General features: G+C 48.0%; 1 protein-coding gene across 7 annotated transcripts in view; it reads right to left on the minus strand.

The window, feature by feature from the left end:
* Positions 1-564: 564 nt before the first annotated feature.
* GPAT4 (glycerol-3-phosphate acyltransferase 4) overlaps positions 565-22,647 on the minus strand; it is a 39,181-nt gene continuing 17,098 nt past the window's right edge. For 4 of the 7 annotated variants that reach the window (XM_032288104.1, XM_032288109.1, XM_032288105.1 and 1 more), the window contains 11 exons: positions 14,108-14,177; positions 13,644-13,944; positions 12,789-12,863; positions 11,607-11,696; positions 11,372-11,465; positions 10,674-10,789; positions 9,172-9,227; positions 8,578-8,663; positions 3,935-4,063; positions 3,770-3,849; positions 565-1,599 (listed from right to left, as the gene is read on the minus strand). In XM_032288104.1, coding sequence (XP_032143995.1) covers positions 1,491-1,599; positions 3,770-3,849; positions 3,935-4,063; positions 8,578-8,663; positions 9,172-9,227; positions 10,674-10,789; positions 11,372-11,465; positions 11,607-11,696; positions 12,789-12,863; positions 13,644-13,944; positions 14,108-14,177 — 1,206 coding nt within the window. In that variant the 3' untranslated portion in view covers positions 565-1,490. The other 3 variants (XM_032288107.1, XM_032288110.1, XM_032288111.1) reach the window with 3 other exon arrangements.

The following is a 22,647-nucleotide window of genomic DNA, read 5'->3' on the forward strand; positions in this document are numbered from 1 at the left end:
AGAGGCATCATGACTGTGCCACGAGGGAGCGTGGGTCCCAAGTGAGGGCTGGTGGGGCATGAATGGTGGGCTCAGGAGCATGAAACTGGTGAAACCCCAGAATCCACAGGGGCTGCTTGGCTTTGGCTCTGCCTCCACCGTGACCATATAGGTGGCAGACTCCCTGCCAGGTCAGCTCTGGCTGTGCAGAAGCCCCCATGCAGCACACGCCCCCACCAACCCCCTCTGCAGCCCTCCCGGAGCCCCTGCTCCTCCCCCGCCCTGAAGCTTACATGTTGCTTTCCCCAGGCCCCACATCAGCATTTCTCACATGCCCCCAATCTCTGGAGAGATCCAAGAGATTGTGGAAATTCGAATTGTGCTGGAAATTCGAAATGAACCAAAGATCTGCAAGCATGTGGGACGCGCTGTTCACCTTCTGAGCTGCAGGGTTCTTTGCTCCAGCACTCAGGTGGCTTCTCTGCAGCCCCAGGGCTGTGCGCCCAGAAGAGAATGGGAACTTTCGCCAGAAGTCTGCGACTCAGGACCACAGCCAGGGGAGAAAGTAAAGGGAGAGTCCCCCAGTTCATTCACCAGCCAGTTTTATTTACTCACAAAAACAAATCCAAAGCCCGGTGCAGCAGCTCTGAGCTCAGACTGCCCCACCCCGTTTTGTGGGCCTGTATTTGAAACACTGAACGTGACATGTCCTTCACTCACCGCAGCACTTTAATCCCCACAACAGCCCTGTGAGGTAGGATCACCACCCTTCCCCGACTCATGTTACAGATGGGGAAACCGAGGCACACATTCAACAGAGCGAGCATCACATGGGGAGTTCAGGGTCAGCCTGCAGTACGAACACGTGACTCTTGGTTCTCACCTTGGGCCAGTCAGCAGCAGTCAGCAGCCCACTTGGCCTCTTCCCCTCCCTTTGGTGGCCCCATCAGCAGCAGCGTAAGAATCTAACCCTTCATTTTGCTGAAAGCCCCTGCAGGCGACAGTTTCCTTCCTATCACATCTGTAGAGCTCCAAGACTGGGGCGATGCTGAGGCCGAAGCCAGCCACAGTGCCTCAGCTGTGCCTCTCCTTAAGAGTGGGTGGCCACCCCCAGCATGTCCCTGGCACATGGGCATACATAACAGACGCCTGTCCCGCCGTCCCTAGCACAAGAACGTGGCCACACCTCCCCAGCCACTCGGCCCGCACAGCGTGCACAGGTAGGGAGCTGACTTTAATGGCATTCCTCCAACGACTTATTGTAAAAGAAACAGGGCATCTCGTCCTGGGTCACGACACCCAGCAGCATCCATTCAGACCGCCAAGGGCAGGCTGTGCCGGGTGCACGGGGATCCCCCTGTGGCTGGGCGAAAGCCAGAGTCCTGGGACCCAGAGCAGCCCGGGGAGCCCCGGAGTCTGGAAAGGACGCAGCAGTGGGGGCGGCAGCGGCGCTCCAGCTCCTAGCCCGTCGGCACCTGGCACGCGGTGGCCCCAGCCAGCTCGATGCGGGCTCAGGAGCGGCTCCTGTCCTCGTGGTTCCCCACGATCATCTTGCTGTACAGCTTCTGCTGTTCCTCCTTGAATGTGTCCTTCACCTTCTCCCTCTTCAGGCCCCCATCCCTGGTGAGACAAAGGCTGGATGTAGTAACAGCCAGGAGGGCTCCCAGCCACCCTCACACCATGGGAGATGCACCGTGCTGCCCAAATACCAAGAAAAACCTGCCAGAAACAGGGTGCCTGTGACACTGTCATCAGGACAACCTCAGGGAATTTGGGTCACTGGGCTCCCAAAAACCCACCCTTTCGATCTCAAAAGCTCCATTCTTGCCCTGGGGTGAGAATTTACTACTCATATTCAAGGTACTTTGTAACTGCTTAAACCTACCAAGGAGTTTACAATTCTTTCTACTCTAACATTCATCTTTACCTCACAAAGGAAAAGGAGGAATTCTGGCATTACAGAAGGTAGACATGCTTTGAGAAATATCGACTCATACCTATCTGTAAAATAGATGTCTAAAATCTCATCTGTTTAATTCAGACCCAGGGATCCGAATTCATGCAAAGAGCTAACACAAGTGGTAATACGTATTCTGATTTCTTCCATGCTGAAGAGAGTGCTGTCAGGAATGGAAGTTCACCTCTGGGGCTGCCTCTCAGAGTCCCAGTCTCACAGCCCCAAGTGCCCCCCTGCAGCAGCCCCTAACCAACCCATGAGACTTGAGGTTGTTTCGCTCCAGTCCCATTCCCTCGTGCCTGCTGCCCCACTCCGCCTACACTCTAGAATTATCACCACCTTCAACAACTTATAAAAACCCAAGCCCGCTTTCAGTCTCCCCGCTACACCCTTTTAAATCCATAGCAAAGGCATGGTTTTTATTTTTTATTTTTGAGATGGAGTTTCGCTCTTGTTGCCCAGGCTGGAGTGCAATGGCACGATCTTGGCTCACCGCAACCTCCGCCCACCGGGTTCAGGCGATTCTCCTGCCTCAGCCTCCCAAGTAGCTGGGACTACAGGAGCATGCCACCGCAGCCAACTAATTTTTGTATTTTTAGTGGAGATGGGGTTTCACCATGTTGGCCAGAATGGTCTCGTTCTCTTGACCTCGTGATCAACCCACCTTGGCCTCCCAAAGTGCTGGGATTACAGGCATGAGCCACCGTGCCCGGCCACGCACGGTTTTTAAAAGCAGCCACCTGTCCTTGTTAAATTTCAGAGATGGGAACATGGGGCAGAAGTTAAACCTTCAAGCTCTAAAAGTCTGTTGCATGTGGGTTCCAAACCTAGCTCCAGTGCTTATGTTATGACTTTGGAGAAAAGTGATCTTTAATCTGAGTCTCAGTTTCTCATCTGTAAAATGGGAACAACAATTTTTACAGGACTGAGGCTACTGTGAGGGTGAAAGAGACGATCACACAGGGCCCAGCAGCTCGGTGACTGGCACACAGCAAGTGCACAATCCACGCTAGCATGTTTTAAAAGGCAATCATCTGAGAGTCAATCTATTACCTGAGACTCTACAGTTGGGTTTAAAATATGAATTTCTACCCTTTCTTTTCTCATAGATAATGCCCATCTATGTCAAATGCTGACCCTTGGCTTTTAAACCTAAATGCTCTAGAGTGGAAAAGTTTCTCTGAACCAGCATTCACCCATCGGTCTCCTGCTATTTGGGATAAAACTATAGCATGCAGCTCAAGGGCCACAACCAACTGATACCTGTTGTTGTAAATAAAGTTTTATTGGAACATAGCCATGCTCATTGGTTTATGAACTGTCTCTGTTTTCACACTACAATGGCAGAGATCAGTTGCTGCAAGAGACACCATATGGCCTCCAAACCCTAAAGTATTTACTGACTACAGAAAAAGTATGTCAATCCTGCTTTGTTAGGTAACAAGTTGAATACAACAAACACAACCTTTGCCTTTCTAAGGATGGTTCAATTTTACCAGATACACTGGGATCAGGGAAAGTCCTCCTTCCTTCTTGAGGTTTTCAGATCAGTACCAGGTCATGCTCGCCCAGGAATGGGCACTGTCCAGGTGTCCTGGAAGACTGGTTCCAACCCCAGAAAGGTACACAGAATCAACTGCTTCAGTCCAGGCATCCCTGATCCAGATTCCCCAAGGTGAAGGAGGTACAGGGCACTTCTGGGTTGGAACTCAGGGAGAGGAGTCAAACCGCTCTCTCTAGAGCTGACAAGCTTAATACTCCACACCAAGGAGAATGCTATGACACAGTATCTGCTGCAGAAACTCAGCTGATAAGGCCTGGCTCTAAACTTACCACAGCAGGTCCACAAGTCCTCCCTGCCTGGCAATGGCGGATTTCACCCTATTCGCAAACTGGACAGCATCTTCATCTGCCTGTAAGAAAGAATGAATAAGACCGCTCAGCCCCGGCTCGAGATTACACAGAGCAACCGCAGACCTGCCTGGGGTGGGCACTCACCTCTCTGGTCATGGGAGGCAGGTACCACACGCTGCAGACAATGGCCCAGCTGGTCATCATTCGCAGCAGGTACGTCACCATCCCATATTTGCTGCTGTTCCAGAAGGCATCGCCAAATTGAGGGTCATACTAAAAACAATGGAAACCTGGAGGTAAGACGTGAGTAGTTCTCACGATGTGTGCATGTCACAGTGACTGCTGTGTGACTCCACTGGGCAGTGCTGGTACTGGGGCGCTGCTCCCAGACGCTGCGTTGAGTACTGCTGAAGCCCCTCTCCATGTGGGCAGTCTGACCGCGAGCAGCACTGATCTCTGAGTGACCTGGCCTCTCTCTGCTGCAGATCAGGAAGGAAGGCTCGCCTGACAGCCTGCCTCAAGCAATATCCTCCCTCTTTGATTCATTTCAGGTCTTAATCATAGGTATGTAAAGTTTTCAAACATCTCCAGAACCAGAGAGAACAGGATCATGCACTCCCATACACCCATTCACTGATTCAGCCACCACCACCGTCTCCCGCTTGCTCCATTTCTCCCTCCCAGCACCCTGTCATTCATCTAGTGTACCTCCCCCAAATAAAGGTATTTTCTTACACAAACACCAACTTTTAAATATGATTTCTGGTGCTCAGACCAGGGAGGAAACTATTAGAAAGCTTATGATATGCTTCTGCATTTACATTTCCAACCAAGTCAATCATCTGTTCAGGAGGCGGCTCTGGGCTGACGCCGACACGTGCTTACACTCACACACTGACACATCCCGACATGTGCTCATGCTGAAATGTGCTCACACTGACAGCCCCAGGAGGTCTCAACCACACAAGCCCAATTCTACCAAGAAGCAGGTATCAGACCCTTTCACTGCCAGTGGCTCTGATAGAGGCAAAAGCAGCAATTCAATGGTGTTTTGCAGAAAACGTGGCTGCAGCTGTGACCCACATTCTCACTGGAAGGGCAGGTGAGCAGCATGGGGAAGCTCCAGAAGAAGCTGTACAAGGAGCAACAGGAGGACCTGGTGCTTGAGGAGAATGCCTGGACAAAGCACCTGGTGCTGCCGGCGAATGTCTGAAGGGCTCCTGTAGGCAAGGCAAGAGGCTGACCTTGTGCAATCATAAAGCCAACACCCAGGACCAGAGTGGAAAAATAAAGGAACCAGAATTTCAAGTGTTATCCCACACGGCCGCACTGCCAACAACATCAAAAATGCCCTTTCCCTGGGAAAGCCTGAGGAGGAGCCCGGGGCACGGTCCTGCATGTGGGCACGGGCTGCGGTGGAGTTGAACTCTATGATCTTTTAGGCCTTTCTAACCTAAGTTTTATGATGCACAGTATAAAAATTGGATAATTTTGCCAAGACTGTGGCCCTAACTGCAAAAATGAAGATAATTTTAGGCTTAACTATAGAAATTATAATTAATATGTATATAAGAAGTTTAGGCCAGGTGTGGTGGCTCACACCTGTAATCCCAACACTTTGGGAGGCCGAGGCGTGTGGATCACGAGGTCAGGAGTTCGAGGCCAGCCTGGCCAAGATGGCGAAACCTCATCTCTACTAAAAATTTTTAAAAAAAGAAAAAAGAAGTTAAGATTTAACTACAGAAGGCGTAATGAGTTCATATTATATAATACCAACAGAAAGAAAGGAAAATAATAAGTTTTTAAAACTAAGCTAATGTGTATGATCATAAAGTAAGTGTTGTTATATTTTATTTTATTTTATTTTTTTGTTGAGAGACAGTCTCACTCTGTCACCCAAGCTAGAGTGCAGTGGCACAATCTCGGCTCACTGCAACCTCCGCCTCCTGTGTTCAAGTGATCATCCTGCCTCAGCCTCCCAAGTCACTGGGATTACAGGCACCCACCACCACACCCAGCTAATTTTTGTATTTTTAGTGGAGAGGCGGTTTCACCACGTTGGCCAGGCTGGTCTCGAACTCCCAGCCTCAAATGATCCACCCACTTCAGCCTCCCAAAGTACTGGGATTATAGGCATCAGCCACCGCACCTGGTCGTATCATTGTATTTAATGAAGCTGGATATGGACGGAAATTCTGATGTCACGAGAGTGTGAGAACACTTTGTTTCGGGCTGATTCTCTATTCCACACTGGGCAGTGTATGTCGACAGAAAACAAGGCAGAAGCTGAACACAGCAACGTACTCCTCACACCAGGTCATGGCTGAATTCCGGTGGGAATATCAGAAGAGCCTTGAAATCGCCACGGTTATCCACGTTTGCTTACCAATAAAGGGTTCGCAAAAACCAGAAAAGTTATCTGTGGAGCAGATGTTCTTAGCTATACGTGGGCTCTACTCTGTGGACTGAATGGAGAAGTGCATAAAATTCATCAGCATTTTACCCTGGAAAGGAGTGGAAACTCTCCTTAGGGTTTGTGTTCCGACAGCAGCTAAGAGCTGCTGCTTCAGAACTGTGGCCACCACAGTGTGCCAACTGATGATGCCAATGCCACTCAGAACATGTTAGAATGGACACTCAGAAGGCCAGGTGGGGTGGCTTATGCCTGTAATCCCAGCATTTTGAGAAGCCAAGGCCAAGGCAGATCACTTGAGCCCAGGAGTTCAAGAACAGCCTGGGCAACAACATGGTGAAACTCCGTCTCCACAAAAATTAAAAAATTAGCTGGGCATGGTGATGTACAAGTGGGAGGCTGAGGCAAGAGAATCACCTGAAAATGGGAGGTGGAGGTTGCGGTAAGCCATGACTGTGCCACTGCACTGCAGCCTGGGTGACAGAGGGAGACCCTGCCTCAAAAGAAAAAGAATGGAAATTCAGAAATCCAGGGCATGGGGCCCAGCAATCTACATTTTAACAATCCCTCCAGGCTATGCTGATACAGCCACAGTTCAAAAGTCACTGTTCTGGAGGGAGCAGTAAGGGCTTCTAGCCAACAGCTTCATGTTCACACTGCAAAGCACCTGTCTTTGTTTTACCAGAACCCAGGACGCAGATGCCACTCCCCACTCCCACGCCCAAGGCAGACTCTGCTACCAGATTATGTTCCTCTTTCTTGCTGTTCCCAGACACAGCATCCTCAATCAGAGTCCCCTGCAGGCAATGTTCATCTGCCATCCCTGGCCTGGTCCTCTGCCTAAATGATGAACAGTGAGTGGCTGGGGAGCATCTGCCTCACCAGGAGGAACACCTCTCCAGTGGCACTGACAAGGTGAAAAGAAAGTCACAACCAAGCCGGGCGCGGTGGCTCAAGCCTGTAATCCCAGCACTTTGGGAGGTCGAGGCGGGTGGATCACGAGGTCAAGAGATCGAGACCATCCTGGTCAACATGGTGAAACCCCGTCTCTACCAAAAATACAAAAATTAGCTGGGCATGGTGGCGCGTGCCTGTAATCTCCGCTACTCAGGAGGCTGAGGCAGGAGAATTGCCTGAACCCAGGAGGCGGAGGTTGCGGTGAGCCGAGATCGCGCCATTGCACTCCAGCCTGGGTAACAAGAGCGAAACTCCGTCTCAAAAAAAAAAAAAAAAGGAAGGTCACAACCAACTCTACAGAATGCTCTGCATACAACCCACAGAACCCTGCAAAAGAAATTCTAAACGTGAGCCTGACTCACATCTGCTCACTGTTTTTCCGGGCTCTCAGACTGCAGCCTAAATACTTAAACCACATTAAGAATGGCCTGGGTTAGGTTGGGACCAGTGGCTCATGCCTGTAATCCCAGCACTTTGGGAGGCCGAGGCGGGCAGATCACCTGAGGTGGGGAGTTCAAGACCGGCCTGACCAACGTGGAGAAACCCTGTCTCTATTAAAAATACAAAAAAAATAGCCGGGTGTGGTGGTGCATGCCTGTAATCCCAGCTACTCGGGAGGCTGAGGCAGCAGAATTGCTTGAACCCGTGAGGTGGAGGTTGTGGGTTGTGGTAAGCCGAGATCGTGCCATTGCACTCACTCCAGCCTGGGCAACAACAGTGAAACTCCGTCTCAGCAAACAAAACAAAGCAAAAAGAATAGCCTGCGTTTTGTAGGTGTCGTGATGTGAGGCCTGGTGGATGTGAAGCGGGTGAGAGGCGGAGGAACAAAGTGCAGATGACTGGCTAATCACATGCTATAGCTCTGGGCATCTGAAGGGTTAGAGAACAGTTCCTAAAGGGTCGAGGTAGACTAGATGAACTCCCAGAGTCCGTCTCATTGTTAGGAACTGCCATTGGTCTGGAAGATGACACCACAACTAAAAGCAGTGGAGCTGCTTCTCCCACTGGGCTGGACGTAAGGACCCACCATCCTCTCGGCTTCCCCAAAATGCAAAAATCCGGCTTGAAACCACACTCCTGTGCTCTGCAATCAGCCACTTTTCCAGGTGGAGGGGCCTACATTCCAGCTAGGTGTATGAAGCAAGGTAAGAAGTGAAGGGCTTGCCATTTCTTGAGTGGCGGCGGCAGCAGCATGCAGGCGGGAATCTGGCTCTCCCCCATGCCACACTTCCCAGGCCCTTCTAAGGGGGTGCTGAGCACTCAGCGTCCTCCTCCAGCAGCCCTTGGCCCACATCAGCCCAGCCCCACACCACTCTGCTGAGGGCACTGACCATGGCTCCTCCCTCCACCTCCTCCTACTGCACCCCACTCACGGCAGCTGCAATAATGACCGTGGGCACTCTTGGAGGTCTTGTACCTTGATAGCAACAGGGTAAACTGTGGCTCCAATTTCAAAACTTCCCTTTTTGAACATCATCACTGATGTATTATTGATGCAGGTTCCTAAAATGCAGGAGACAATAAAATGCTATTTCTGTTGGCCCTTTACCCCAGATACTAGGCGTTTCTTAAAGACTAAGTATAATAGTCAAAATTCTTCTAATGGTTCCTCAGATAAGATACATCTGTCATCTACCTAACTTGAATACTTAACAGAGACAAGCAAGATGGTGCCTCCAATTCTCTTTCTACAGGGCCACTTTCCCTGATTCACACACACAGCCTGGATAAAGCAGAGACACACAGTGGGGTCAGGAGGACTCTGCCAGCTCCATGAGGAGCTGAAACATTAGAGAAGAAATTCCTGCATTTGAGAAATTCACACTGTGGCACTCTTAGTTCAAATTCTGAACTTGCCTGAGTTTTTAGTCCTACAGCCAATCTAAAGGGGCCCTAGCGTTACTCAGTGAAAACAGATAATCCAGCAAGGGCTGAGGGTTCCCAGGAAACATCAGAGTCACATTCCTGCACTCCCCACAGAAGCGCTTCATGGCAATCAACCCCTTCTTACCTTCTGGGAAGATGAGGATAGGCAGCTTGCTTTTATCTTGCACATGTTCAGTCAGTCTTTCAAAGAGAAAAATAAAACGAAGGCTCAAGACAACCTTATACGCATCATTGTCAAAATACATTTATAAATAACCTATTTATTTGTGATACTAGATTTGATTATAAAAGCAAGTTAACAAGCATGACTGTATCCTTTTAAACCTATAATCTAATGCTCATCAAGAAAAAAATGTAGATGGATAGAGAAAATCAGGTTACTATTTAATTCACACAACTGTTCAATTCTGTGTGAACACAAGAGCACTAACGACACCACTCCACCTGAAGGAGATGCCTGCCACAAGGCCTGGGCATGGCCCCCTTAATAAACCTGTGTCACTAGACTGTGTAACAGCTGTTAGGCTGGGCCCAGCCCTGCTGGTTCAATGCTCTGTCCCTGAGATGCAGCATAGGGAGTTGGGGAGGGGGAAGATCATCTGTCCCTGAGGAATATAATCTCAACTGTCTTATTTGTTTTTTTTTTGAGACAGGGTCTCTGTGTGTTGTCCAGGCTGGAAGGCAGTGATGCAGTCATGGCTCACTGCAGTCTCACCCTCCCTGGCTCAAGCGATCCTCCCACGTCAGCCTTCCAAGCAGCTGGGACTACAGGACTGTACCACCACACTCAGCTAATTTTTAAATTTTTTGTAGAGATGGGGTCTCCCTATGTTGCCCAGGCTGGTCTTGAACTCCTGGGCTCTCAAAGCATTGGGATTACAGGAGTGAGCCTCCATGTGTGGCCTGGTCTCAACTGTCTTGATGTCTCTGTCTGCTGCAAATCTCTTTGCATTACTTACACCAGATTCACCTTTTTGAAGTCTGAAAACAGAGGAGTACTTTGTTCCATTGCCTTAGGTTTGTTTTTATTTGTGATGAATGAATTCATTTTGAGGTTTCAAACAGCAGTAAAAGTTCCCATTTTGTTTATTACGATGAGTACAATGAATAAAAAAAGGTTAAAAAACGTTATTAACTTGGCATATAAAACAAGAGTTTCATGTATATTTATAGATATATATATATATATTTTTTTTTTAAGACAGAATCTCATTCTGTCACCCAGGATGGAGTGCAATGATGTAATCTCGGCTCACTGCAATCTCTACCTCCCAGGTTCAAGAGATTCTCCTGCCTCAGTCTCCCTAGTAGCTGGGATTACAGGCACTCGCCACCACACTTGGCTAATTTTTGTATTTTTAGTAGAGATGGGTTTCACGATGTTGGTCAGGCTAGTCTTAAACTCCTGACCTCTAGTGATCTGCTTGCCTCGGCCTCCCAAAGTGCTGGGATTGATTACAGGCATGAGCCACTGCACCCGGCCACTTTTAAAATCTCATGTTTTAGGCAGTATAGGTTCATGATGGAAGGCACAAAACTGCACTGTGCAGTATGGATAACTGCCCTGAAGCCTTGTCAGCATTCTTTCTAACTGGCCAAGCAGAACAGCAGCGTTTTGTCCATTACCTCTTAGCCACCAGGTGGCGATCCTTCACTTCCGAGCGCTCAAACCAGACGTGCGGGCAGGCCTTCACCATGGCTCTCTGAATCACACCCATGAGTCCCCCGTGCACTTGACCCACCTAAGTGCAAGACACAGGACTCAGTAGTGAAGCCATCCTCACACAAATCTCCCCACTCTAGGAAGCCCCAGATCTCACAAAATAAGCAGTCTAACCTCTCACCTCTAACGCTTGCTGGTCCTACCTCTCACCTCTAACGCCCACTGGCTAGAGGTTGCTCACTGCCAAGAAACCACTACCAAGACTCCCCAAATCTTAAACTTCTTTTAATCAGTAATACTAGAAATAGGTATTTAAAAACATAACTGAAACCCCTAAGACAAAATACTAAAATACTAGAGTGATTATCTGTGTAAAACTGCCCCTCTCTGGGCAGATTCTCAGATGCCCTGGAAACACTCCTTGCCAGGCCCTCCCTTTCCCATTGCGGGTCTAACTGAATGCCCTCAGCATCCTCTCCAGCCATACTCACCACTCACTCTGTGCAGGGCATCTCCTTTCACAGCCCCACAGAGCCCCCACAGTGACAGTGCAGGTGGTGCAATGCTTAAAAGTGTTTATGTGAAGGGTCCAGGAGCCTCCTAGCCCTGATCGGTCTAACAGGAAGTCTTGCCTCAAGAACGCGCCAGAACGAGTTCTTACCATGGCATAATAGCCATCACTGGCCAAGATGATCACATCGATCGGCGAGGTATGATTAGCCACACAGATGCCACCGTTTCTCGGTCTGTTTTCCCTGGTTTAAAAGGTATGCAAAGCAACCAAAATTAGTGTGAACAGTTCAAAGCTCAGAAGCATCCTCCTGTTGGCCACGCATAGGTGGGTGGTGTTTCCCACCAGCGCCAACTCCCTTCGTCTGGGTACAAAGCACGCTCACCTGTCGTGGTAGGTGATGATGGCTGTCAGCGCTCGCACACAGATCCGGTAACACATTAAGTGAACATGTTTACTCATGAACTCCTTAAACCTGCAACAACAGGACAAGGATTTTGGGTGTTATTTTACACACAATAAGACAGAAAGAGTTCCTGACTTGAATAGCTCAGCAGTCCTTTATGATGGCAAAGTGCTTTTATAGACATAAGCACATACAGGAAACCCTGTGATCCATGAGCACCTTTATGTTCACACATAAGGAAAGAAAGAGGGGACAGGGGGACTCACTTACATGCACCCAAGTCAGTTGGTGGAGAATTCACAGCCTAGAATCTGGCATCGGGGGACCACAGGCAGGCTGAATTCTGTCGTCCTCCCCGTCAACACCCAGAGGCAGGCCCAAGGCCAGAGGCCAACCTCCGCACCAGCCCAGACAGAAGAAAGGTTTCCAAGCCCCAGAACTTCCCGAAGTGAGTATAATATTCTTCATAAACAGACAAAACTTCCCTAAATTTCAGACCATTTTAAAAACAATATCGTCTCACCACTTTATCCACACAGTCAAATGCTCAAAACTAAACAAGCTATAAAATCTGCTAACATCTGAGTCTCAGACTCTAAATGTTTGTGGCTTCTCCCTTTTGTCTTTAAAATGGAATGCATGTGAGGGCTGAAGGGCAAAAAGAACAGTCACAGATCAAAATCAAAAAAGTAAAGACTTTACTGCTGACGCCACTGTTATCACTGGGTTATTATTATTATTATTTTGAGACAGATTCTTGCTCTGTCACCCAGGCTGGAGTGCAGTGGTGCAATCTCAGCTCACTGCAACCTCTGACTCCCAGATTCAAGGATTCTCCTGCCTCAGCCTCCCAAGTAGCTGAGATTACAGGCACTCGCCACCACGCCCGGCTAATTTTTGTATTTTTAGTAGAGATGGGGTTTCACCATGTTGGCCAGGCTGGTCTTGAATGTCTGACTTCAGGTGATCCGCCTGCCTTGGCCTCCCAAAGTGCTGAGATAACAGGCGTGAGCCACCGTGCCCGGCCACCAGTGGGTTATTTAATCCATCTGAGATTCTGCAGATTTGGTTGAATCCAAAGAAGTGGCCTGGCCTTCGATATCTGAGCACCATTCCCAGAACGAACTGCGCTTTAGGCGTGGACTCCCACACTCTACTCACCTCCCATTTGGCAAGTATCCCACCACAGTCGTGCCCACCACCAGAAGGCTAATCCCTGTGAAAGCCAGCGCTATCCTGTAAGAAGAAAAGTTAGAGCACAGTCAGCAAATCTTTGTACCAAGTACAGCACTGAAGGTGTGAAAACCAAAGTGGGCATCACAAAAACCACCCCCAAGACCTGACCACCTGGGACCTGGACCAGAGTTCACCTAGAAATGCGAGCAGGCCTATCAGAACCAGAGATCCTTTTAATTTCAGCTGACAGTGAGCCGTGGGTCTGGCTCTCAGCTGCCAGCATCTCCTGAGGCCTCAGGCAGCTGGAAGGCTGGAAAAACCCTAAGCTGGCCGTTCTGCTGCAGGGCTGCTCCCTGCTGCCCTCCCCTTCCCTTTGGCTAGAAACCCTGGTGGAAGCACAGGTTCCCTCTGAAGCAATAGGAGGTGGAGCCTGAAGGTACCAGCACCTGGCGAGACACACTCAGAACAGCACATGGTACAGAGAAGCTGAGAGACCAATACTGCCTCTGTACCTGAGAGGCAAGCTTCAGGAAAGAATGAGCCATGCCCAGGGAGAAGTGGCCAGAAAGCACACGATGCTCCTATCTGTGTGTCTGCTGTCGTCTAGACAAGCAAGCTGTCTTTAAGAAATCCAACTATTTCTATCTGATTTGCAGAGAATCCAAGGGCCTCTAAAGGAGAATTACCAGTAGTATACCCCTCCAAGGAGTCATGTGGCCTGGCCAGTGACAATCATCCCTCCTCCTTTCTAAAACAGGAACACATAGCAGAACAGGCAGGTGGCCGTGCACCAGGATGGGGGACAGCAGCAAGTCCCGCTTCCCACAGGCCCTGCCTCACCTGAGCGGCAGCAGGAAGCAGTAGCGAATCAGCACTCCTAACCCCCACAGGACCGTGAGCCGAAGGCTGATGTACTGGAAGTTATAATTGGTTCTGCTCAGTAGGTTCCAGGACTCCAGTTCCTCTGCTGAGAATCTTTTTGTCACCTCATCATCCATAATGGTCTCCATTCCTTTCCGGCAAAAGTAGAAAATGTCAGAGAGCTCAAACTCTGGAGTGTTGTCCAGAGCCTTACTACTGCCACTTCGACGAATCTCTTTGATCTCTTCTTCTAGTGAAGTGGGATCCTTTGCAATGATTCCTGCAAAAGAATGTGTCCCTGTCAGGCAGCAGGCTGGGGGAGAGTACGTGAGATGCACTCGGAGCACACATCCTGCACTGACGCAGGGAAGAGCCTGTGTGGCACCAGAAGCACTGGGGCACACAGTTCAAATGGACCTCTCGGGATAAGGACAACGTCTTACCGTTGGTGTAGGGCTTGTAAAGCTGGTGGTTCTTCTCCTTGGCTCCTCGCTCCATTCTCAAGGTAGCCCACTGGGAGGGGAAGGAAGCAAGATACAAGAGTGAGAATGAGACCTGTTTTCCATCAGTGAACACCTCCATCTCTGGTCTGTGAAAGCCTCAGTCCCAGTCACCTGAGACCGTAGCCACGAAGCACACAGTCTAGAAGGAAACTCAAACCACCTCTCCCAGAGCAGCCCCTTCCTTGATAACTGGGACCAGTAGTTAAGTCACCTACAGCAAGACACTAGAACTCAAGAAGCTAGGGTGAGCTCCTCACTGCCTGCATCTCTCTGCCTCCGGGTTGTAGGGAACTCACTTGCTGATAGCACAGACCTCACAATTCCTCCTGCACTGCCGCACAGCAGCTACTCAAACCAGCAAAGGCAGGCATCCTGTAACTACTGTCTGCCAACAAATTACTCTAAGAAAGCAGCAATTTTGTTTTGTTTTCTTTTTTTTTTTTTTAAAGATGGGGCTTCACCATGATGGCCAGGCTGGTCTTGAGCTCCTGAGCTCAGGTGATCCACCCACCTCAGCCTCCCAAAGTGCTAGGATTATAGGCATGAGCCACCGTGCCCGGCCTAGCAATTTTGTTTTCGAGCAGACAAAGAACTTAAGTAATACATATGTTTGGACTGTCCAGTAACAGAAGTAACATTTTAATGGGAGAATCCCACAGCTTTACATTGAAAGGCCTGTGAGTGGCTTAACAGTGCTAAAGGAAAAAAAGAATACTATCTGGAGACCAAAAAAAAAAAAAACAATACAGATTCAATTCCCAAGTTTACAACTCGCTAGCTGTGTTCTTTAAGCAACCCATTCCAAATCTCTGAATCTTGGTCTCTTTATCTGTGAAACAGGATTGATACTACCTCAAACTCCTAGAAGTGATGGGATCACTTAGGATGAAATGAGATCATGTATGGGACAAAACTGGGGAGGTGCAAAGCCCTGTGTCCTCATTATTACTGAAATAACAGACTCTGGAAGAGACTGAGGAAAAAGACGCTTTTCCTAGAGCCCCTCTTCCTTCACTAAAATCAGTTTCACTGGTATAAGACAGCCAGAGGCTGGGTCTCTTTTACTATCAAATGAGAGGTGAAAACGTGTGTGTTACTTATCCGCTTTTGGATATGGTATCACTGGAGAGAAAGCTATGTCATGTCCACAGTGAGTCAGAGAAACAGAACAGACATTTTAAAAGGTGTCTCCTCGACCTCTGGCTTCCACGGTTATGCACAGTGGGCACATGCCCATCATCCCGTGGCACGGGAAGACGCAAATGGCCCTGGGCCCATGGTGCAGGTTCTGCTGGCAAAGCCCAGAGGGTCAGTGAGACTGCACCACGTGGTCCAGTAAAGCCAAATGCTTGACGCAAGTATAATCAGTGGTCTGAACTCATCTGGAAATTTCCTCAAACCCCACTGTCTAGAAAGGAAGATGGCTTACAGAGTCATCACGCAAAGAAAGTCTGAAGAAAGAAAACTCACATGACCTATTTTCTCTATTTCAGATATTCAGCCATTGATGTCTTTTGGCTCTATGTACAGATGAGCTTTCATTTAAAAATGTTAGCATAATACCTCAAATGGAGGAAAGTAAATCTCATCTGGTTTCCTGGAACTAGAGAAGAGGTGAAAAGGGGCAAAAGAGTTCACAACAATCCTGGCATGCAGAAACACAGGTCACTCAACCAGAGTTTGGGGTTCTACATTTTAGCCAGGCTCTGTTTTGGCACTGCAAGAATAATCAGAAGAGAAAAACTTGGGGCCAGACACAGTGGGGCTCATGCCTGTAAATCCTAGCACTTTGGGAGGCCAAGGCAGGATTGTTTGAACACAGGAGTTTGAGACCAGCCTGAACAACATGGCAAAACCGCGTATTGAAAAAATACAAAAAAATTAGCTGGGCATAGTGTGCGGCTGTGGTCCCAGCTACTTCAGAGGCTGAATGGGAGCCAGGGGAAGTTGAGGCTGCAGTGAGCGGAGATTACACCACTGCACTCCAGTTGGTAGACAGGGTGAGACCCAGTCTCAAAAAAAAATAAATAAATAAAAAATAAGAGAGAGAAACTTGATTCTGTACTGACAATTCTGATACTTGAATGAAACTGCAATAAGATAGAGTATATATGACATCAGGCCTCTTGCGGATGCCAATTTCAGTATGAGGATTGTTTCAATGTGCAAAATTCAAGATGGCTGCAGGCTCTGTCATCATGGGAAAGGGATCTGCTAATTGAGATTCTACATCTCCTAGCTCTGTGACAGTTCAGTAATAACTCTTTGGCCTTCTTGAAGTTTTTAAACTTCAAGAACATGACAAAATGAGTCTGTGTTTGGGAACCGTCCAAAGTCACAAGGACAGGGGAAATGAGGAGAGAGAGGGCTGAACAGCCTGTTAAGAAATGGCTGATCAATGAACTGGATTCTTTTCGCCTGAAAGAAACCAAAAGATTCCTCTAACATATTTCAAGATGACTGTTCAGAAGGACTGGAAATGCAATAATGGAGAAGCTGTCTTTTGTGGGAGGAATTTGCATCTGTAGAGGAGACAAAGTGAAGTAAACAGATGCACGTGGGCTTTCTCTGAAGCACCTCCCTCCTTGTCTGAATCTAGGAAGAACTGAGAGTCAGACACCTTTAAAGGTCTGAAAGAAACACTTAGCATCTACATTCTTGAAGCGTTGTGAGCTTTCATTTACACAAGATCACCAGTGCTGGCCATGCCTCCTCTTCTCTCCCTCTTGCTACCTGTTGCCACCTGATTTACCGCAATAGCCTGTATTTTTGGCCATGCTCCGAACCCCCACTGCTTCTGTAACCTCAAATGCTACAAAAGCATCAATGATCTGGCTATTTCTTTGAGATCTTTGTAAAACTCATGTGCACATTAATAAATGTGTATGCCTTTTATTACTCTGCTTTTGTGAGCTGGTTTTTCTGTGACTCTTCAGAGGGCAAAGGGGATGCTTTCCCTTGGCCCCCACTCTAAGGGACCAAATCAAAAGGCTTCTGGGAAAACACTGCTTCTCTACACTATACTTGCACAGCACACTCCTGACACCAGATGTGTGGAGACTGCTCCCCAATCCCAAACCAAGCAAATCTTCAGCTGGCACCAGCTGGGTGTCCTGTAATTCAATTCAATTCTGAGGCTATCGACCTGGAGTTGGTATCAGATCCCATAAGATTAATTCCCACATGACTGCCCCTACTTTAGATGCCACCTGAAAAAGTCTCACATGACCCATACTTCTGACTGACGAGCTATAAATCAGGGTTCCCACAACCCCCTCTTCAGGTTCAGTTTGCTGGAGCTCAGGAAGCACCAGATGGAAGAGATGCATAGGGCAAGGTATTGCAAGCCCTTGCCAACCTCCCAAGAGGATGCTCTTACCCAGCTGCCTCCTGGTTCACGCCATGTCCTCTGCACTCCCTTATTCCCTACTGAATTGCTTCCCTCTTGCCTCCCTCCAATCCACCTGAACACATGCTGCCGTAGTCCAGCCATGTCACTTTCTTGTTCAAAAACCTTCAATGGGCTGAGTGCAGTGGCTCACGCCTATAATCCCAGCACTCTGGGAAGCCAAGGCGGGTGATACACTTGAGGTCGGGAGTTTAAGACCAGCCTGGCCAACATGGCAGAACACCATCTCCACCAAAAATACAAAAATTAGCCGGGTGTGGTGGCACATGCCTGTAACTCCAGCTACTCAGGAGGCTAAGGAAGGAGAATTGTTTGAACCCAGGAGGCAGCGGCTGCAGCAAGCCGAGATTGCATCACTACTGCACTCCAGCCTGGGTGACAGAGGGAGATTCCGTCTCAAAAAAAAACCTTCAATGACTTCCCAATGCCTGAAGTTCAGTACTATAGCCCACCTCATGCCCTCCATGTGTCCAGTGTTTTTCCCCTACTGAACTACGTGCCATCTCTAAACAAGACTATCTTTTTGTCTTTATCAACTGTGCTTCTAGAATGCTCTATCCTTTTCCCTTTTACGATCCAGTTCAAATGTCAAATGTAAGAAATGTTACCTGCTCAATTCCTGCAATCAGAATTCACCTCTGCCTGTGTATTTCAACTGGTTTCCCATTCTGAATTAGTTATGCATGCATATATTTGTCTTTCCTATTAGCCTACACATACCTCAAGAGGCAGAAGACAGAAGTTACCCATATGTGCACTTCAGCACAGTCTGAGAGAGTGCCTTCCACTTAGTAAGCGGTCACTAATTTAATTCATCAACTCCCAATATTTCTCTCCATCAAGGTCTCCTTATGGAAAAGCAGACCAAAATGATAAAACCTGGAACTACTTGCTATTATCTTCCCCCACCAATCATTCCCGTCTCCCTGTTTGTCCTTTAACCTACTCAAGGTTATGTTAAAATCACACTTCTCATCGGGGTAGAATGACCTCTTTCGCTACAACCACGTGACAGAGGTATTCATACTGCCACTCTCTAGACGAAGAAACACTGCAAAGTTCAATGCCTTTTCAGAGCTAGTAATGAAAGCCCTGGGATTCAAGGTAAGGGCTGCCTGACCCAAAACGAATGCCCATGGCACACAATGTCATCACCACTGCAGTCTCTTCAGCTTCTCCACAACTACCACTGGTTTCTATGACGCGCCACCACCAAGTTCCACCTTGGAGTTTAACCCGGATCACATTACAGCTGTCTCATCTTCTCTAACTTGACCTGATCAACTCCTCACATCTTTATTCTCATCTTTGTCCTTTTCATCCAGGCTTTCTTCTCTTCTCTCTTCCAGGTCATTCTCAACTCAGTTGAGAGTCTGCTCCTAGGAATTCGACTCCCAGTGATCCATCGCCACTGTGGAGAGGGTTCATGCGAAGCACAAACATTAAGAAAACAGTCTAAAACTCTCCCAGTCACATGCTGCTCTCTGTACACAAAGATCTTCTGTGACTCAGCATGAATAGGACCTGCACTGAGTTAGGTCTTCCAGGAAAGGGAATAGAAAAGACATTGATCCGCCCATATCCTCTCCATATTCCTTCTCCCTTGGCAGGTACACAAATATTTTCTCCTGGTTCCTGTATATAGGGAGAACTAGTCATGGGAAAGGAGCTGTAAGCCAGGGCTTGCTTAGGTCTGCCAAAAGCACAGGTGTATGTACTGCATGTACTATTAGGTATCCAGTTTTAATGATCTTTATGAAGATTATCTAGTAAAATGTAAAAATGGCTGATAAAATGCCAAAAGAAAATGCAGACACACAATTAAAAGTATACACCATTAATACAGCCATAAAATATAAATGTGTATTGCCAAAGACTGAAAGGGAAAAGGCAAAAAAATTAAAAGATGTTTCAAGCTGTGGGCCATGGATGAATGTTTTAAACTGTCTAATGTTGGCTAGGCGTGGTGACTCACACCTGAAATCCCAGCACTTTCGGAGGCCAAGGCGGGTGGATCACGAGGTCAAGAGATCGAGACAGTCCTGGCCAACACAGTGAAACCCCGTTTCTACTAAAAAATACAAAAATTAGCTGGGCATGGTGGTGCACACCTGTAGTCCCAACTACTCGGATGCTAGGCAGGAGAACTGCCTGAACCCAGGAGGCAGAAGTTGCAGTGAGCCGAGATCACGCCACTGCACTCCAGCCTGGCACCTGGCGACAGAGCGAGACTGTGTCAAAACAAAAAAAAAAAAACCACCACTGTCTAATGTCTGTCTGGTTATATTATTGCTATATTACAAGCCACCCTAAAACTCAGTGGCTTAATACACCATTCACTCCATTCATTCATTCATTCATTCAGGGCAGCTGAGGACTGGAATCCTCAGAAGACTCATTCTTTCAGTGTGGGGTGGCTGATGTTGCCCTTCAGGGCCTCATGAAGCTGGGAGCTGGGCTGCCTACACCCAACATGGTGTCTGGGGTCCAGGGACAAGCAGCCTGAGAGAGGGGCCGGATAGAAGCCCCACTGCATTCTAATCTCACACATCACAGCATCATGCCCCCGCATCCTCTGTGTCAGGAACAGTCACTGAGAGCCAGGTCCACACTTAGAAGGGACATCAGAATACCCTGGGGAGCTTTTTAAAAAATGCCCATCCAGATCAATTAAAGCAGGTTCTGGGGCTCAAAAGTTTTTTCTTTTTTTTTTTTTTTTTTGAGATGGAGTCTTGCTCTGTCGCCCAGGCTGGAGTGCAGTGGTGTGATCTTGGCAGGCTGCAACCTCCACCTCCAGGTTAAAGCGATTCTCCTGCCTCAGCCTCTCGAGTAGCTGGGATTACAGACATGCATCGCCATGCGCAGCTAATTTTTACATTTTTAGTAGAGTCAGGGTTTCACCATGTTGGCCAGGCTGGTCTCGAACTCCCGACCTCAGCCACCTGCCTCCCAAAGTGCTGGGATTCCAGGCATGAGCCACTGTGCCCAGCCCCACAAGTATTTTTTAAAATGCTTCCCTTGGCCATTTAAATATGTTCACAGGAGGGAGAAGAGCAAAATGAAGATGATTTCTGAGCTTTCTTCTGGCTGTAAAATTATACATTATTATTTCAATTTAGGAATCGGTGAAGAGGCTTTAAAAAGTAAAATAAAGGTCTCTCCTTGCTAGAAAATAAATGTTTATGTCCCCTCAAAATTCATGTTGAAACCTATGCCCCAAGGGGATAGTATCTGGAGGTGGAGCCTTTGGGAGGTGACAAGGTCATGATGGTGAAGCCATCACGAATGGCACTAGTAGTACCCTTATAGAAAGGACCTCAGAGAATTCCCTCATGCCTCTGCCGCATGAGGGCACAGAGAGAAGACAGATGTCTATGAACCAGGAAGCAGCCTCACCAGACACCAAATTTGGTGGTGCCTGGACCTGGTTTTCCTAGCCTCCAGAATTGCAAAAACTAAATGTGTTTTTTAAGCCACCAGACCCTGGTAGTTTGTGACAGAGCCCAAATAGACTAAGACACTCCACAATTTTAAAAAAGGTACATACAAACACTTACAAGTGTAGGTGTATTTTAGACAGATACACAGACACAAATTCTCAAGACCTGGAGCCCACTGGGCCAAGTCCAGCTGTACCTATGTGACCACTGAGAAGGCAGCATGCAGTTCCTACTGTCCATTCAGATGGACTGAGCAGTAACCGAGGCTGAGAAAAGACCAGCACTCCTCTGGAGCACCCCCAGGCCCCTGTGGAAATACACTAGTCCTCTCTGGCCCACCTGAAACAGTTTACAGCCAGGGCTTAACCGTCCACAAACAGGACAGGCCCCACAGGGCATCCACAACCATTTCGGTGGCTGGCACACACCTCTAGGAAGGAAGGGGTGCAAATCTAGTTTCTGAAATTCTAAATGTTGACGTCACAAATATACATATGCTACTTCCATTATCACTTCTAAATCACTACGCCCCAGGCTAGGCGCGGTGGCTCACACCTGTAATCCCAGCACTTTGAGGGGCTGAGTCGGATGGATCACTTGAGGCCAGGAGTTCAAGACCAGCCTGAGCAAGATGGAGAAACCCTATCTTTACTAAAAATACAAAAATTAGCCAGGTGTGGTGGCGCACATCTGTCATCCTAGCTACTCAGGTGTCTGAGGCAGGAGACTCTCTTGAACCCAGGAGGCGGAGGTTGCAGTGAGCCAAGATCTCGCCACTGCACTCCGGCTGGGCAAAAAAGTGAGACTGTCTCATAAATAAATACACAAATCACTGTGGCCAAACCAGTAATTTTCAAGATATGCCTTCAAATAGTCTCTGTTGGCTCAAAACTGCATGCCTCATAAATTACCCCAAGGTATACATATTGTACCATTGTATTATTAATCTACATTAAAAGTCATAAGAATGTACATTTTAAAAAATAGTCACAATACAAAGGATTTATTTGGCTACAAACTTTAAAGCATTAATTTGGGGGACATTTTCAAAATGGGGTAAGGAATGTACATAAATTCTAGGCCTTTCGTCCCACCCAAAGTCATCCAGCTGAAAGTTTAACTACTACAAGAGAACTCTAGGCTCATAACTCTTAATTCTGCATTTTAATAATTACAATTTCCATAGGTCCATGAATTAACCACCTGCTTACAAACAAACGAAAGCTAGACACCACTGACTGTGACCCAAGTTTATCAGCTTTTCTACTAATTCTCTCCTGGTAGATGTTTTCATGGTGGTAAAAGGGCACAGGTAGTAAGTTGTATCATCCACAGGAATCCTGTGTGCTGCTCAAGATTTTCTTGGGGCCGGGTGCGGTGGCTCAAGCCTGTAATCCCAGCACTTTGGGAGGCCGAGGCGGGTGGATCACGAGGTCAAGAGATCGAGACCATCCCCGTCAACATGGTGAAACCCCGTCTCTACCAAAAATACAAAAATTAGCTGGGCATGGTGGCGCACGCCTGTAATCCCAGCTACTCGGGAGGCTGAGGCAGGAGAATTGCTTGAACCCAGGAGACGGAGGTTGCGGTGAGCCGAGATCGCGCCATTGCACTCCAGCCTGGGTAACAAG

The sequence above is a fragment of the Sapajus apella genome, unplaced genomic scaffold (genome assembly GCF_009761245.1).
Source record: "Sapajus apella isolate SASKATOON/1434 unplaced genomic scaffold, GSC_monkey_1.0 scaffold21, whole genome shotgun sequence".
Classification (NCBI taxonomy): Eukaryota; Metazoa; Chordata; class Mammalia; order Primates; family Cebidae; genus Sapajus; species Sapajus apella.